Source organism: Urocampus carinirostris, chromosome 17 (assembly GCF_059441175.1).
Source record: "Urocampus carinirostris isolate Australia breed hairy pipefish chromosome 17, RoL_Ucar_1.0, whole genome shotgun sequence".
Classification (NCBI taxonomy): Eukaryota; Metazoa; Chordata; class Actinopteri; order Syngnathiformes; family Syngnathidae; genus Urocampus; species Urocampus carinirostris.
In genome coordinates, this window is record NC_142365.1 from 12208919 (window position 1) to 12226514 (window position 17596).

The window sequence follows — 17596 nt, forward strand, 5'->3', positions numbered from 1 at the left end:
GACTGCTAACAGGTGAGAGAAAGACGTGGATATAAATAGTGACAGGGAGCCAATAAGAGTCCGAGGCAGTTGGCGCCAAAGGAGCGAGCACAGGTGCTTCACATCAGTAATCATGACAGAAATATGTTATTCCACACCATAAAGTAAAAATGTCTTAAGGTGGTATCACCCTATATGGGTTTAACAGTTAATTAAAAGCTCTACCTGTGTGGAAATCCAGGACAAAAGCATTAATAGACACCAGGGTTGGGTAGGGTTACTTGAACTGGATTACTTTCAATTACTTTTGGATTACTCCAATAGTTAGTTAGTTAGTTAGTTAGTTTTGCCGGAGATCAAACCCAGGAGAGAAAGCTGACCACGTGTTGTGAGTCATAATTTTATTCATATTTAGTTTCTTTTGTCTTTTATTAGCATATTTGGTATTGGAGTAATCCAAAAGTAATTGAAAGTAATCAAGTTAAAGTGACCCTACCCAACCCTGATAGACACACATTTAGCCTCATGTTTTGAAAAGCCCAACCAGATGCGCGGAGCTGCCGACAATAGGAAAATTGCTAGCATTAGCACCACCATCTTAGCAGACTGCTTTGTCATTTTTTCACTCCATGGAGCTTCCACCACGTGATTTCCTCAGGCCACCTGCCACACAGACCACAGCGTGCCCAGGGTGATGCTGTACGCCACCACGGCCACCAGGTAAACCCTGAAAAGCAGAACGTCCAGAACGTAGCCCACCTGCAGCCACTCCTTGGCCACTTGGTCGCCGCGTTCACGTTTCTCCAGGAAGTTCCGAATGGCAGTGACCTCTTGCAGGATGTTGGCCACGATGGGCGGGGACGGGTCCCTGGGGGGCGGTAGGCCCCTTCCCAGCATGGCCACCTCCCTTTCGTGCTGACGGCCCAGCTCGCAGGTGTGATGGAGGGTACACTGGGCTGAGAAAGAGAAATTACGGATCACTGCTGATGTTTTCGACACTATGTATAGAAAACCCTCGGGATACGACATGCATCCGTTCTGGGATGGGGCTCACAAAATTTAAAACGTATTATACACTATTTTGTTATTTTGAAGTTCTAGTTATGTGTAACATACGTGCATACAATTTAGATAACATTATGAATGCCTTATTTTCCCGGGCGAAGCAGGCGCACCTAAAAACCCCAATTTGGGCCAGCAATTTGAAAGTGCACCCTTGAGTGCCTTATATAACGCACAATAGTGTCACGGTTGCCATAGCGCCCAATTGGCCCCGCCCGTGTGGCGCCAGCTGCGGCTTGTTGACAGATTGGCTTTCCGTCTATTTAAGCTCAGTGCTCTCACTCTTCCTTTGTCAATCCGTCAACGAGCCTCTGCCCTGCAAGACGTGGGTTTTGACTCGGTCCTTTTTCCTGTTGGTATTTCCTGTCCGGTATTGTTTCCGGTTTATTTCATCATCATTAGCTGCACCGCTTAGCCTCAGTAGGGTCGCGGGGGTGCTGGAGCCCATCCCATCAATCATTGGGCAGTGGACACCCTGAACTGGTTGCCAGCCAATCGCAGGGCACACAGGGACAGACAACTCGCTCGCTCATTCACACCTAGGGACAAATTAGAACGGCCAATCCACCTGCATGTCTTTGGAATGTGGGAGGAAACCGGAGTCCCCGGAGGAAACCCACGCAAGCACGGAGAGAACATACAAACTCCGCAAAGGAAGTCCGGTAGCTGGATTTGAACCCACACAGGAGGTTCCCAAGACCTTAGAACCGTGCCGCACATGCGCTAACCACTGTGCCGCCGTGCTGCCCGCTAGATAACATTATGAATACCTTATTTTCCCGAGTGAAGGGGCAGCTAAAAACCCCAATTTGGGCCAACAATTTGAAAATGCACCCTTGAGTGCCTTATATACCGCAAAATAGTGTCACAGTTGCCATGGCGCCCAATTGTCCCCGCCCGTGTGGCGCCAGCTGCGGCTTGTTGACAGATTGGCTTTCTTTCTATTTAAGATCAGTGCTCTCATTCTTCCTTTGTCAGTCCGTCAACGAGCCTCTGCCTCGCTCGGTCCTGTTTCCTGTTGGTATTTCCTGTTCAGTCTTCCCGTTTATTTCGTCATGTTTAATATCGGTTTCCAGTTTCGTTCCCGTCTAGTTGGGCCTGTTTAATTGCGATATCCTGTTTTGATATCAATCCTGTCCGTCCCGTAGTTTAATCTCGATTTCCAGCTTTGTTCCCGTCTAGTTTATCCTGTTTTGATATCAATCCTGTCTGACCTGTCCCGTCCGGTATCGACCCCATCTGTCTGATATCTGCTCGGGCAATTGGTATCGATCTCGTCGGCCTCTGGCTTCCTGTCATTCCACTCCAGACTGCTGCCTAACGTGCATGACTCCCCATTTCTCGTTAAGTAAAATGGTTGTGTGAGAAACGTCACGCATTTGGGTCCTGATCCTGTTCCAGTTCATGACAAATAGGGTGGACACGATTGGTATTACATACAGTAATTATAGGGATTCAATACCACAGGCGGTTTTGTGGTATACTACCGTATTTGTGAAATGATTCTTTAATAAACTGCACCAACATTATTATGCAACTGGAGTTGAACCTGAGAAGTGGCGTTGAGAGCAAAAACACTTAACCATTAGACCACCAGTGGCAGAAGAAACATCATAGAGCATTAGACCTTATCTCATTGTCAGACTATTATCTCTCGCAGTGCCAGAAACACTGATTTGCATAGTGCATTCTGATAGGTCCAATGGTTTCTCCACTTCTTCACCAACAAACGCTAAAGACCAACAAACAAACAAACAGAATATTATATAAGCTGTTTTACGTACATATACTGCCATGTTATTGACGCACAGAGATGAGATAAGCTGTAATGCTTTTTTACAGATCATCTGTAACAGTAGTAGTATAGTGGTAACGTGTAAGCATTCTCACCGCCTCAACTTGGGTTTGATTCCCGTTGCATACAATATTTTGGGATTTTGGTCAACGACACTTATCGAATGATGAATCTTTGCATGAATAGGTCTTACCGTGTCTCAATTTCCTGTGTCTTGAAATGCGGTTTGCTTAAAGTGCAGAAAATATAGATACGGTGGGAAAAACCTTTGGTGTTATGTGACTTTAGCTGCTACAGTGGGGTAGCGGGTGGATGCAGAGAAGGACAAGGCGGGGGCGAAACAAAAACTAAACTGATTTTAAACCTTCCGCAAGGGTTGCCCTAAGAACATATTTAATCGCCTCCTTATTTTTAATAGTAGTTCTTTCTTTGTTTCCATGGTTATCATATTTTTTCTTTTCCATTTCCAATTTATTCATAAAATAATATTTTCTTGATGTCATATGTTGGGGAAAATGCTGTAATGAATGTTCCGAAAAATATTTTACTCCACACCATGCAGTACAAACATTGCTCTCTGCACTATGGTAATTACAGCGTTATTGTTACAGTGTTAATGTTACTGTGTACCTGACTTGTTAACCTGACTGCCCATTTTGCACATCTGGTTAGCTACTCTTCTTGCACTATCGGCACTATGGTAAAATACTATACGTAGCCAATTACAATACAACTTTATTTATATCTGTACATTCAAGGAAACTGTGGGGGTCAGATGCATCGACATTTCGTTCTGTATAGACGTGTACTAGAATGACAATAAAGTAGATCTGAATGTGAATCTGAATCTGAATCTGAAACGTCATGAAATGGGGACGCTGTATCCCATGTTAAAATTATTTTTGGAACCAAACTTTCTGGTCTTAATATTTTAATTGATGGAGCAGGAACCTTCAAACTAAGAATTACCCTAAAGTAGGATATTTTGGCATTTTGAGCGGCACAGTTCACCAAAAGCTCACCAGTCCCATAGTTGTCAACCCTGTAGTCATCAATATCTGAGCTCTGAGAAGAAAATCTGGAACAGATCCGGTGCTTCTTATGGATGCAGAAGAGGGCCGTGGCTCTTTCCAGTACCAGGTATCTCAGCCAGTCGGGTACAGGCGGCTGCAGGTCTTGCTTGTGGACCAGTCGCACAATCACCACCGTCTCCGTCAGGCTAATAACCAGGAGGGCCATGCAGACCACAAAATACACGCCTGCCGGATAAAATCGGTGAAAACGAAGCGCTGGAAGAAAACGGGCACGTTGCCATCACCTATTAGCGGTGTTCCGATGGCGGTGGCGGGCAGAGTGTCGGAAACGATGATGAGGAAGACCGAGTATCCCAGCAGCAAGGTGATCTTGAAGGAAACTCGTTCGCCGCTGTCAGGCGGAAGATAAAAGCCCACGATGTCCATCACCATGAGGAATATGCTGGGCAGCAACAGGTTGACGGTGTAAAACAAGGGGCGCCGACGAATCACCACCTGTTGACATTTTGGGGTCTTGATATAAATGGCCGAGACAGTTGTCTACTCTTTTAAGAATCAATAGGCGTAATCTCACAGATTTTACAGAATACTGAACATGAGTGTGGGTCTCGAAGTGGCTATACTAGAGAAGTGGAATAATAAGCTGGATATACAGTGGGACCTCGCTACTTCGCGGTTCGACGTTCGCGGGTTCAGAGCTTCACAGGTCTAAAAAATAATAATAAAATAAAATAATTTCAAATATATATATAATTTAAAAATATATATATAAAATATCTCATCTCATCTCATCTCATTAGCTGTACCGCTTATCCTTATTAGGATCGCGGGGATGCTGGAGCCCATCCCAGTTTTCTCCGGGCAGTGGGCAGGGGACACCCTGAACTGGTTGCCAGCCAATCGCAGGGCACACGGGGACAGACAACTCACTCGCTCAGTCACACCTAGGGACAATTTGGACCGGCCAATTCACCTGAAATGCATGTCTTTGGAATGTGGGAGGAAACCGGAGTGCCCGGAGGAAACCCACGCAAGCACGGGGAGAACATGCAAACTCAGCACGGGAAGGTTGTGGTAGCTGAACTCGAACCTTGAACCTCTGCACCATGGAACTGCGTGCAAACCACCCATTCAAATCAATTGATCAGTTTAATTCACATTGAATGAAGCATTTTTACACCACCAGACATACAAACTCAGCACAGTAAGGCCGGTAGCTGGATTTGAACCCATGCAGGAGGTTCCCACGACCTCAGAACTGTGCCGCACACTCACTAACCACTGCGCCGCAGTGCTGCCCATATATAATATATATATATATATATATTTATTTATTTATTTATTTTTAAGCATTTTTGAAGGGGTGTCGCTACTTCGTGGTTCCACATTTGCGGGTTCAGAGCTTCGCAGGTCTAAATAATAATAATAATAAAATACAATTTAAAAAAAAACAAAAACAAACAAAAAAAACATGTATTTTATTTTATTTTTTTAAGCATTTTTGAAGGGGCGTCGCTACTTCGTGGTTCCACGTTCGCGGGTTCAGAGCTTTGCAGGTCTAAAAATAATAATAATAATATAAAATAATTACAATTAAAAAAATGTATATATATATATATATATATATATATATATATATATATATATATTAAGCATTTTGGAAGGGGCGTCGATAGTTTGCGGATTTTGACTTTGGTTGGTTTTGGTCCCCATTAACCACGATAACCGAGGGATTACTGTAGTGACCTTTTGACAGGTATTCTATATAGCAAAGGTGGAAAATGGTGAGTGCAGTAGAACCCCGCCTTACAATGTTTTCACTATAAAGTGTAGAATACAATGTTTTTTCGGACCCTCTCTTCACCGCATTTTCCCCACTATACGACCTAAACAACTTCTAACATGCCTGTCTGCTATGGGTTGACATTATATGAATTGCTGGTCTGCGTTACGGCATCATGAAAATGAAAATTTGTTATTGGCTGAACTACTTCCCTCAATGTCGCCCTCCCTTTGTTCGGTTCAGAAATTTGGGTGCTACATAAAGACTTAGCGAGTCAGCGATGCAATACTGTATTTATTCACTAAGGGTCCCTGAGCAATAATGCTGACGGGAGAACTAAAAATGGTATAACCATGGAAAAAAAGCTAGCGATTATCAAGAAATATGAAGATGGCACGCAAATCACCAATCACCACTAAGTTGCAAGACATTCTCCAAACAACGATGGGATTATTTTTAAAAACAAGGTGATTAAAGCAAGGAAATCTTTGACAGTCCTTGTAAATGAATGTTTTCACATCGGTTTTTATTTTTAATCTGCTGATACCATCCACCCCCTGCATCCACCTGCTACGCCACTTGACCAGCTCAAGTAACGTCACACCAAAGCTAGATAAAATATATTTACATGTATATTTTTTAAATAATTATATTTAATGATATATACATATTTGACTCTTACTCAATACTAAGATGTTATCATATTTGAAGTTGAGGGTTCTAAATTAATTACCATGGGTTTTTATCCCCCACTAAACAGCACTTTCACTTTCAGAACAGATCAATGTCATACCCTGGGGGTCCAATGTACTTTGTATACACCATCCATCCATCCATTTACTGCACGACTTATCCTCAGTAGGGTCGCGGGGGCACTGGAGCCCATCCCAGCTATCTTCGGGCAGTGGGCAGGGGACACCCTGAACTGGTTGCCGGCCAGTCGCAGGGCACACAGACGACTCACTCGCTCATTCACACCTAGGGACAATTTGGACCGGCCAATTAACCAGACATGCATGTTTTTGGACAGTGGGAGGAAACCGGAGTGCCCGGAGGAAACCCACGCAAGCACGGGGAGAACATGCAAACTCCACACAGGAGGTTTGATCTCATGACCTCAGAACTGTGCTGCACACGGGCTGACCACTGTGTCGCCGTGCTGCCCTTCGTATACACCTTATAATGGAAATTTTCTTCCCAATCCTGAATAAAAGAACTCAAGTTGACAGTGAAATATGTACTCTAGATGTTCGACCCACTCACATGGAACTTCATCTCAGCATAGTAGTCGTCGTTGTCCACGCTGAAGATTTTGTATTTGGACAGAACGTGCAACAGCTCCCACTCGCCTTGGTTCATGAAGACGCTCTTGTCGTCCTTCAGCTCTTCGGGGCTGCGCATCAGCGTGATGTTGATGTCATCAACTGCCAATCGAACACAATGTCAGGGGCGACGTGAGAGAGCCATTGAAACGTCCAACGTTGTGAGAACACGGCTCAGCGGGGGATGTTAAGATGTGAAGCTTGGACGTGGCCAGTGTTCCCTCTAAGCTGGGCGCGTGCGCAATTGCGCACTGCTCGCACATTCTCAGCGCACAAGAAAATCTAGCCAGCGCACAAAAATGGGGGCTCAAAATTACTTATTAAGAAGCGACTTAAGTCAAAGTTACAGTGCATGAAGGTAAAAATACACGGGTTCCCCTGACGTTGTGTCCTGAATGAGGTATTTTGAAGTCGAACGAAGTTGAGAAAAGTTAGTAGAGTATGTCGAGAACCGGCTTCTTCGGCTCGGCTCACTAAAAGGAACCGGACTCTCTCGGGTCCTAAATGGCTCTTCGGGTTGTTTTTGCTTCTTTAATCCCAACATGACCAAATATTAAGTAAAATTATGCACAAAATGACTTAAAGGAAGGGGGAAAAGAGCAAAAAAGAAAAAAATACCAAAATAAAAAAGTAGTGAAAATCTGAGAAAAAAAGAAACAAAAGGAAGAGGAAAAAAAGAAGGAAAAATTTAGAAAAAAGCCAGAATAAAAGAAAAGAAAAGAAATGTAGGAAAAAGTAAATAGAAAACAAAAAGAAAAAAGTAACAGCTCGGAAAAAATAAACACAATGAGATTTATTTTAAAGGAATTTAAGAAAAAGTAGAAAAAAAACACCAAAAAAAGAATAAAAAAATTGTGTTGCATTCAAATAATTCCCATTTATACCAAGTCAATCTTGTTGCCAACATTGCACTTCCACCCCAAAATGTTAGTATTATGCGACAAAGGATACCAGGAAAAAAAAGAAATGGAAATCTTGTGAAAGAATTGTTGTAAAATAAATGACGTTTGTAGGCCGTACAACCTTTGCAATCGTACATTAGTCAATTCATTTAAAAGTGGAAAAAAAATTTGCGTTGCAGAAAATTCAGCAAAATGTAACTTGATGTCAAGTTTTGGACATGTTTGATAATTAATTAATCTTGCCACACTTGGGATTATGGTGGCTCACTGTTGTTTCAAGCGTTGCTCACCGACTTCGTGTGAACGCTCAGACCCGTGGAAAATTACAGGGAACATGGGACGTGGCCATGGCGAGAAGTCTGGGAGTTTTCAATTTGGCTTATTAAATGGAATTTGTGGAGAACATGATGCTGTACTATCAAGTGTTTAAGACCAATGTTTTGTGGAAAATTTAGGTGTTCAATTCCCCACACAACTCCCTTAAATATCAAAATGAGCAAGAAAAGACTACAGGTTGGAGGAGAACCTTAGAGAGGGTCATTAACAGCCCAGAAAATCACCGGCTGCACTCTGCCCAGTCCGACCGACATTGAGCAGTCAGGACACAGAAACGAAGTGAGCGCTCGTACTTGTATGAAGCCAGCTCTGGAAGGTCAGGCTGCATTTCTGGACATCAAACGGGAAGTTGTAGATGTTTAGCGTGCAGGCTGTGACCACCTGGATGGGTTTGTAGTTGCGCACCAGTCCGTCGTGTGTCACGTACACGTACGGTATGTCAGGAGACTTCCCCACGTCGACGCTGTTTTGAACACAAAAGCAACCAGGTTACAAACAAAGGTGGGAAAAGGCCACAAAAGATGGGACTCACAATTCGTTGATGAGGATATCCGGCACCCACACGTTGGCCGTCGGAATGGAAACTTGTTTGACCTGGTCAAAGTCTTCAGGATTCCAGACGAGGAATTCATCAGTCCATGACTTGAAGGTTCAAGAAGGTTAGAAAATCAATGGAACCGCTACTTCATGAATCAAACAATTTTTCATTGTGGGAGTTTACCTGTCGGTACCACACGTAAGTCGTCAGGACTTGGTTCTTCTCATCCTGTGACCCGTACAAGAAAGACTTTAAAGGAACCCTCCTTGTCCACTTTTCGCCGTCTGATTTGCACTGTGCATTCATTGGGTTCTACATTCTGGTTGTCTAAACAGTCTTTCCGCTTCTTCTCGACTAGTACTGTGTCAATATTATTGCGGTTTTATATGGTGACTGTCACAGTTTATGAAATTCATCAACCGCCTTAAATCCAAAGTACAGACCCATTTTGACTTTTAGAGGCTCAATTTTATCTTATTTTCTTACAGTGTTAACTGTAAATGGGATCATTAGGACTACATTTTTGTTACGTTGAATTTTTTTGAGGCTGTAATCCTGTTGCATAGCGCACATGTTATGTTCTCATTGTCTCAGTTACAATAAATTTCAGCTTCCAGACTGACTGACACATACTGATGTGCATTGTTTTAACCAGGGTTGGGTAGTTACTTTAACATGATTACTTTCAATTACTTTTGGATTACTCCAATACCGAATATGCTAATAAAAGACAAAAGAAACTAAGTATGAATAAAATTACTAAATTTTGTGCAGGCTTGGAGAGTAACGGAACACATGGAATGGCAAAAATGATGTTGGCAAGCTGTTTGGATTTATTTTCATTTTGTTTCTGTCGCGTTTTATGTTAGTTTTGCCGGAGATCAAAGCCAGGTGAGAGCTTACCACGTGTTGTGAGTCGTAATTGTATTCCTATTTAGTTTCTTTTGTCCTTTATTAGCATATTTGGTATTGGAGTAATCCAAAAGTAATTGAAAGTAATCAAGTTAAAGTAACCCTACCCAACCCTGGTTTTAACATCATTTATGGTTTAGTCCCACAAGTGCAATGTTTAAGTTCCTTGTTTTTTTAGGAAAGAAAATTAAATCGCGATCAGCAATTATATCGAATCACAATACTTGTAGAATCACAATTATCGAAAATCATGATATAAATCGAATCAGGACCTTAGACACATGATACAATCGTGACCAAAGCATATCGTCCCACCCCTAATATCTACTAAAGATCATACAAAATACTGGCATGCTAATGGTTTGCTTCCCAGTATCATTAAAATGCCGTTATGCTATTGGTTGAAATAGCTCTCTCAATGCTTCTTTCTCTTATTCGGTTCAGAAATGTGTGTGCTTTTTAAAGACCTTGCAAGCCGGCATTACAATACTGTATTTTTTTGTTTATAGGTCAAAGGCTTGCAGTAATGCTAAAGGAAGAAGCAGAAACTTGAAACCATGGAAACAAAGCTTGTGGTAACTCAGGAATACGAAGAAGGCACACATATCATTAGCCTTTCTAAGGTATGTAGCCATTACCAATTGATGATCAGGTTTATAAAGAATTAGAAGGCAATTAAAGCAAAAAAATCTTAGAGCATGACAATCCTCACAAATGGAAATTTAAAAAAAATGGATTTTTTTTAATCCTATTTCCTTTCCTCTGCATCCCTTCACTACTCCACTTGAAAATTTCATGTCATGTCACACCAAAGGTCAAGTATACATCTTAAAACCCATAATGTCAACAAAACATTGTGCACCAACATATAAGTTTTACATGTTAATGAATATGAAGTATAAAAATAAAGGTTTCTACTTCAGAATTTCGAATCTTAGCGAATAAACAAAGGTTTACTGTATCGACTTTGCCAGTACAAATATCTGCATCCTTACCACATTAAGAATGGAGTAAACCATCAAGTCGATGGCCACCAGAGTAGACGTCCGCCAGTCTTTCACTGGTCGCACCCCTTTCTTGTAGCCCGCGCTCAAAAACTCTGATAGACGTACTAATGTAGCGTTGGCGAACCGGCATGTGGTGCTGCTGCTGCCTAGTTTCTTTGCTGAAATGTATGTAAATATTAAATGTATGTGACAAAGTAAAATATAATCAATCATTTAGAGAGGTATACTACAAATAAGAAAAATAACAAATACCTGTGCAAGCTCTAGCTTTCCCTTGAATAACAAAGAAGAGCACAAGAGTAGTCCAGGCTGATCTTAGTCTCATTGTGACGGTCGACCCGAGTCCTCACGTCCTGCTTTGAAAATCTCGTTAGCATTACCCTGTTGACCAGAGTGAAGTCATCCACTCTGAGAGGCCACTCCTACATGGAATACTCCTACACCGATCTGGAAAAGTGTAACTGAGTGTGTGGTCAGCTTGTGTGTCGAGAGAGTTAATTGACTCGTTACAAGTCCGTGCAAGATTGGAGAGAAATCATTGCTTCACCCAGACCATTTTTGTGTGTGAGGGTGCATTGAATGTTTTTAGTATATATATATATATATCTTCTCCGCATATTTTCGACTTCTAGTAGACTCAAGTAGCCAGGAACCCAAACGAGGTGAAAGTCAAGTCACATTTATTTGTTCAGCCCTTAATCACAAGATGTCTCAAAGGACTGCACAGGATTACAATTACACCATCGCCTGATCTTAAACCAACATGCAGGCAAGGAAAAACTCAAAACCTCAGCTAAAGGAAAAAAGAAACTTTAAGAAAGGGCTTCACAAGTGGTACCCCCCTTTCCAGGATGACCAGGGTGCAATAGATTTAGCATAGGGTAACAGTACACAAACATAGTGAACATCAATAAAAGAGAACAATAGGTAAGACAGATGAAGCACTGTGATACTACAAGACTTCCTCCAGTATCAGCTCAGAGTTCTGAAAAAGACACAACAAGAAAAAAAAAGAATTGGAGGGGGGCTGAAGTAATTGATCTTGCATACATGAGGTCTCTACTTGGTTTGTTAATCCACGTTTCATTACCGGTGCCCAAAAGTTTCAAAGTTCAATGTTCGTCTTCAGAAACTAAAACCGAAATGAGAGTGAGATAATCAGAGGCAGTGTTAACCACAGACACCAACATCTATCATCTAATTCACGGATACCTTAACCTCCTGAGTCATTGGGGTACCACAGAGGACACAACTCTGGACACCTTTCTCCACCGCTGACCTTTCCTGGCTTGTTTTTGGGTGGTGGCAAAGTAGGCTCCTTGATGTTGGCGCCCCAGGTTTTTTTTCTGTCTTCCTCTCCGGTACTGTGCCCCGGAGAATGATCTTGGTCAGTCCTGATCAACTTGTGACATAACCACACCACTTCAGTATTTGTCTGCTCACGATCGACAACAGCTATCGTAGGGTGCAATGTGTCCTCTGATGGTGTTGCGCACTGTTTTGTTGGTCACATTGGCTCTGAAATGTGATTGGTGCTAGTGTGGTTGAAGGCCATAGCATGCAAGAAACCCATACCAAAAGGGTGAAAAGCTGTTGTCCAGGACCCTATGAAGCAACACCTCCCTCCCACGTCCCCAACTTACCAACTACTCAAGACCTCGGCAGACAGAGCACACCATTCCCATCGCCGGCAGCATTGCCCGCCAAAAGACCAGGCCAGGACCCCAAACCAGCGCCACCAGGTTAGCCAGCCACCGTTCAGTCCAGCACCACGGGACAGAGCCTGGACCTACCAAAGTTCTTAATAAAGTGGAATGTAGAATAGAGAGTAAAACATTTTTTATCAAGGTCTGCAAATAGGGCTACAAATATTGCGAAAAACCCAGACTTTAAACCTGGGGTTATGGATATAGGATTTGAAAAATGGGCACAAAAAGGATTGATGTTGATTACCCAAATGTTCGAAGGACAGGCATTGAAATCGTTCGAACAACTCCGAGAATTTGACCTACCTAGAAATGATTTTTAAAAATATTTGCAACTAAGGCATTACCTCCAGAAATATGATGAATGGGGAAAATATGTAATGAACCAGCTAAAGTTTAAAGTTGAGGAATTATTAATATCATACTCAAAAGGACAATTAATAAAGGGGGCTATCTCAAAATTGTATAATGCTCTGCGAATGGATCTCAGTAATGATGAGATGGTTGTTAAGGAAAAATGGGAACAAGAAAATGGGGAAAAAACTTTGAAAGAGGGACACAAAATAACCAGCAGTCCGACATGGAGGGAGTTTGAATGGAAAATAAAAATATGATTCTTCTGTACACCCTCTATCACCTCAAAATATAAAAATACCTCCAATCTATGTTGGCGTAACTGTGAGGGTCGGAGATTTCACACATATGGAGAAGTATTCGACAGAAATAAAATTAATTATTGGATGGGAGTTGCTGTAGGACCCAGTGACCTATGTATTAGGAATTTTGCCAGAAGAATTATTGACTGGTCAACATAAATATGTACTAAGGGTTATGCTTCTGGTAGCAAAGAAAATGATCACAGCTTCCTGGCTGAAACCACAACCTCCTGACATAAAACAATGGAGAGAAAAATTAAAGCAGATGTACATTATGAAATAAAATCACTGCAAGACTTCAACTGAAACTAGATCAACTCGGGAAAAGATGGAAGCTTATCACACCATTTTTACTTGATGTCTAAACACCTCACTTTTTATTTTGTTTATTTCATTTAACATTTTTGCTTGTTGTTTTTTGGTTATTCATGGTTATGTCAATTGTATATATTTTTTGTTTGTGTTGTTGTATGATGGATCAATCAACCCACTGTCAAAGTGTGTGTGAGAAGTAAAAGTTATAAAAATTATTATTCAGAGAGTTTCTTTCTCAAAACAATTCAAAACACAAACATTTTGTAGTGGTTGAGGTGTAAGATACTCTACGGAAAGAGCCCCCCTCCAATCACGTTCCTATATAAGTTCAATGATGTCATAATTGGTCAACTGATTAAAAATCTATGGCCTCACACAGGCAGTCTTCAGATCTGTTACATAAACATCATGTTACCTGATCCACTAGCGGATCGCAGATAGTGTGGAAATCACATTAACATAGACCCCTTCCACCCGCAGAGTCTTTCATCGTACTTTTCATACTCTCATCCAGACTATTAGAAAGCCACCTGGGAAAAAAACGAAGACATCGCCGGCTCGGAATGGGTTTTATTGATCTGTTTTGTGGCAGTGGGATGAAAGTATGAGCGCGATCAGAGCCGCGCTCTGTAAACTCCCTCGAGTGTCTTCTCGTTATGCAGCATCACTAACACCACTGCTGGGAAATCATTAAAACTGATTTTCTCCCACGACGTTTCTCTTTTCTCCGCGCGGAATGGTAACGTGACACCCAAATATGAGAGGAAACATAATCGGTAAAATTGACAATGACAGCAATGTTTTATTGTGTTCAACACTCAAGCAGGTTATAACCAGGTTTGACAAACTTATTTGGAGGGAAAAAAGTGAAGCAAATAGTGTCAGATATTCTGTTATTTCAAATCTTGTGATCTGTAACCGAATCTCCTCGGAGGAAACAACAAAATGACACACTTTACAACATCACTTCTGTAGGTTTTCTATTCTTGTTGCTATGTGTTTCAATGCTTCAGTTCTGAGTGTATTGTAACATTAGGGAAATCACTACGATGGTAAATACGGTGATAACTCAGTACTCAACCATAAATTAATGGTATTTGTTTTTAATACGTAATCTTGTTCACGAGTGAGGGTAGGATGGAACGGGAGATCGACAGACGGGTCGGTGCAGCGTCTGCCGTCATTCGGACCCTGTACCGGTCTGTCGTGGTGAAGAGGGAGCTGAGCCGAAAGGCAAAGCTCTCGATCTACCAGTCGATCTACGTTCCTACCCTCACCTATGGTCATGAACTTTGGGTCATGACCAAAAGAACTCGATCCCGGATACAAGCGGCCGAAATGAGTTTCCTCCGCAGGGTGGCTGGGTTCTCCCTTAGAGATAAGGTGAGAAGCTCAGTCATCCGGGAGGGACTCGGAGTAGAGCCACTGCTCCTCCGCGTTGAGAGGAGCCAGTTGAGGTGGCTCGGGCATCTAATAAGGATGCCTCCTGGACGCCTCCCTCGGGAGGTGTTCCGGGCATGTCCCACCGGCAGGAGGCCCCGGGGGCGGCCCAGGACACGTTGGAGAGACTATGTCTCTCGGCTGGCTTGGGAACGCCTCGGGGTCCCGTCGGATGAGCTGGAGGAAGTGGCTGGGGATAGGGACGTCTGGGCTTCCCTTTTAACGCTGCTGCCCCCGCGACCCGACCTCGGATAAGCGGAAGACAATGGATGGATGGATGGATGGACGTTTCTACTTTTACAGGTTTATATTCACGTATTTGCATGCTTTAGTTTTGAGTGTTTTGTAACCTGAAGAAAATCACTCAGATGGTAAATAGAGTGATACCTTAGCAGTGTTCATTTTACCTCTGAAAAGTGATGGGTCCCGGGGACTCGCATGCTCAAAAACTATGGGTCCCAACAGAGATCTATGGGTCCCCAAAATTTAGTGTTATCGCGGTTGAAATTGTAAATCGGCGACAAATATATAATATAAATCTATATATTCGTTCAGTTTTAATCATCACAGTTTATTGGTAATACAAATTCGTTATCACTTCAAGATTTTTCAGTTCACAACAATATTTTACATTATATAAAATAACATTGCTGAAATAATTATATTAATCTATATTCTTTTGTTTATTTTCTTTTGTCGAATCGTTCGCTTCAACACACGTGTTTTCCTTGTCTCTGCGATCTTCCGAAGAATTTCTCCGGCGTTTTTTCGTGCCAGAATTATTGCCGTTGTTGTCACTTTCTGCATTATTTTTCGACTTATTACTGAGACTGAAGAAATCACCAATTTTGTGTTGATTTTCACCTAATACTAACTGTTTTTTCGGAGGCATATTCATACCTGTCAACCTCCACGGCTCCACGCCCTTACAAAATACAAAGAAATCTTACACCATATTTTTTTTTCAAACGTGTTTATTGATGTAGTCTAATATGTTATATTGTACATGAGTTTCCTTATATCATATATATTGTTAATGAACATTTTGTTGTGAGACACTGAGTTGCTCGACATGAAGGAGGTTTATTATAAAATGAAGTCGCTTGGACGTTCACTGCAGAAGGAAAAAATACAAGCAAATATAATTAAGTAGAATAATCCATTTTCTTATTCAAATTATCAATTCATTTTCTGCATTAAATTATTGTTGGTAATATACTGATTAAAGGGATAACCTCAAACCTGTCTTTTTTCATTTTCTCCTTTTATACTTCCTTTTTTTCTTAACTTCTTTACACAACATAATGATTCGTAATATAATGCATCAAAGCAAGTGAGCCGTTTGAGAACCGGCTCTCTTTGATGAGTTTAGCTGAAAAATCCGGTTCTCTAAAAAGAGACGGACTTTCACTACACAACTCGACCTCGTTTGACTGGATTGATTTGCCGTTTTTGTAATAGTCGGTGTTTACCGGATGGTACCTATTATTGACAAATTTGTGTTTTTATCGTACGTCGTCCACGTCTTAAAATGCATAATAAACGTACTTTGTACGGCAGAAACATACAGGTTGACAGGTATGCATACTTAACCTTCCCTTGCCGACAACCACCACAACAATGACGTTATCTCGAAACAACGACATCTCGTTTGCCGAGATCGGCATGCAGACGAAAACTCGAACCGCGAGACCAAAACAACAATGGCGGATCTGCCTTACGAAAAGTTTGGAGTGCGGTAAATCTTTGTTAAAAAAAAAAAAGTAATCGGGTAATGGCAATTTTGTGTCAAAAAGGTTGCGTCCTGGGGACGCACGTTGATTTGACACTATGCGTCCCCAGCAAAAATGATGCGTCTAGGACCCAGGGACGCGGGCAAACAAGAACACTGACCTTAGTACTGTCACGACCAGAACGGACTCAGGACCCAAATGCGTAGCGTTAACCACAAGTTTATTGATAGAAAGAGGAAGGGCAGCGCCCGCGATGCGGTGCTCACTGGACGTTGGAAGCAATCCGCTCATGCAATTGGATTGTGATCCGAATACGGAAGCGGATCTTCCGTAGCGGGAGATGGCAATGTCAAGGACAGGAGAGCAAAAACGTGGTCAGGATCAAACAACGGGTCATAAGCCGGGACGGGAGAGCAGACATGGTCGGGATCAAAAGCTGATTGTAAGCCGGGACGGGAGAGCAAACGTGGTCGGAATCAAAAACAGGTCGGAGCTGGACACAAACGGGGAGATCAGGAACGGACGGGTGGAAAAACGGGAAAGGCGTGAGTCAGGGTCAAAATGCTTGCCTTGTAACAACAGAGGTTCGCTGATGGACTGACAACCGGAGAGTGACAGGACCTGGCTTAAAAAAGGACAGGGAACCAATCAGGTAGCCCGCAGCGGCTGGCGCCAAATGAGCAGGCACAGGTGATCCAAATCTACCTGAATCGGCTGGAGATTGGTATTCGAGCTCTGAATATTTCGAGTACTGTAACATGTTTTCACATATTAATTAAAGGTATTTATTTTTATACATTTTGACACGTTCAAAAATACACCAAATATCGATAGAGTACCCAAATAACCATAAATAGCCATAATAATATATGTGTACCCAAACAATTATAATGATTCAAATGAGTACCCAATATAGATCAAACATGATAAAGATAAACATACAAAACCATTTAAAAAAATTAACTGTCTTTGAGCACCCGATATATGGCAGACACTCGTACACTATTATCATATTTGCTATAATTTCCTTCTTCAACTCAAAAGTTGATCTCATTGTTGTACATCTTCCTTACTTA

General features: G+C 42.0%; 1 protein-coding gene across 1 annotated transcript; it reads right to left on the reverse strand.

The window, feature by feature from the left end:
* Positions 1-610: 610 nt before the first annotated feature.
* Positions 611-10995, reverse strand: htr3a (5-hydroxytryptamine (serotonin) receptor 3A). Its single transcript, XM_088321053.1, has 9 exons — positions 10923-10995; positions 10659-10828; positions 8935-8979; positions 8746-8855; positions 8507-8676; positions 6917-7077; positions 4155-4365; positions 3859-4095; positions 611-935 (listed from the first exon to the last, which is right to left on the reverse strand). The coding sequence occupies exons 1-9, from the start codon at positions 10993-10995 to the stop codon at positions 634-636; spliced, it is 1479 nt and encodes a 492-aa protein (XP_088177179.1). The 3' UTR covers positions 611-633.
* Positions 10996-17596: the final 6601 nt, after the last annotated feature.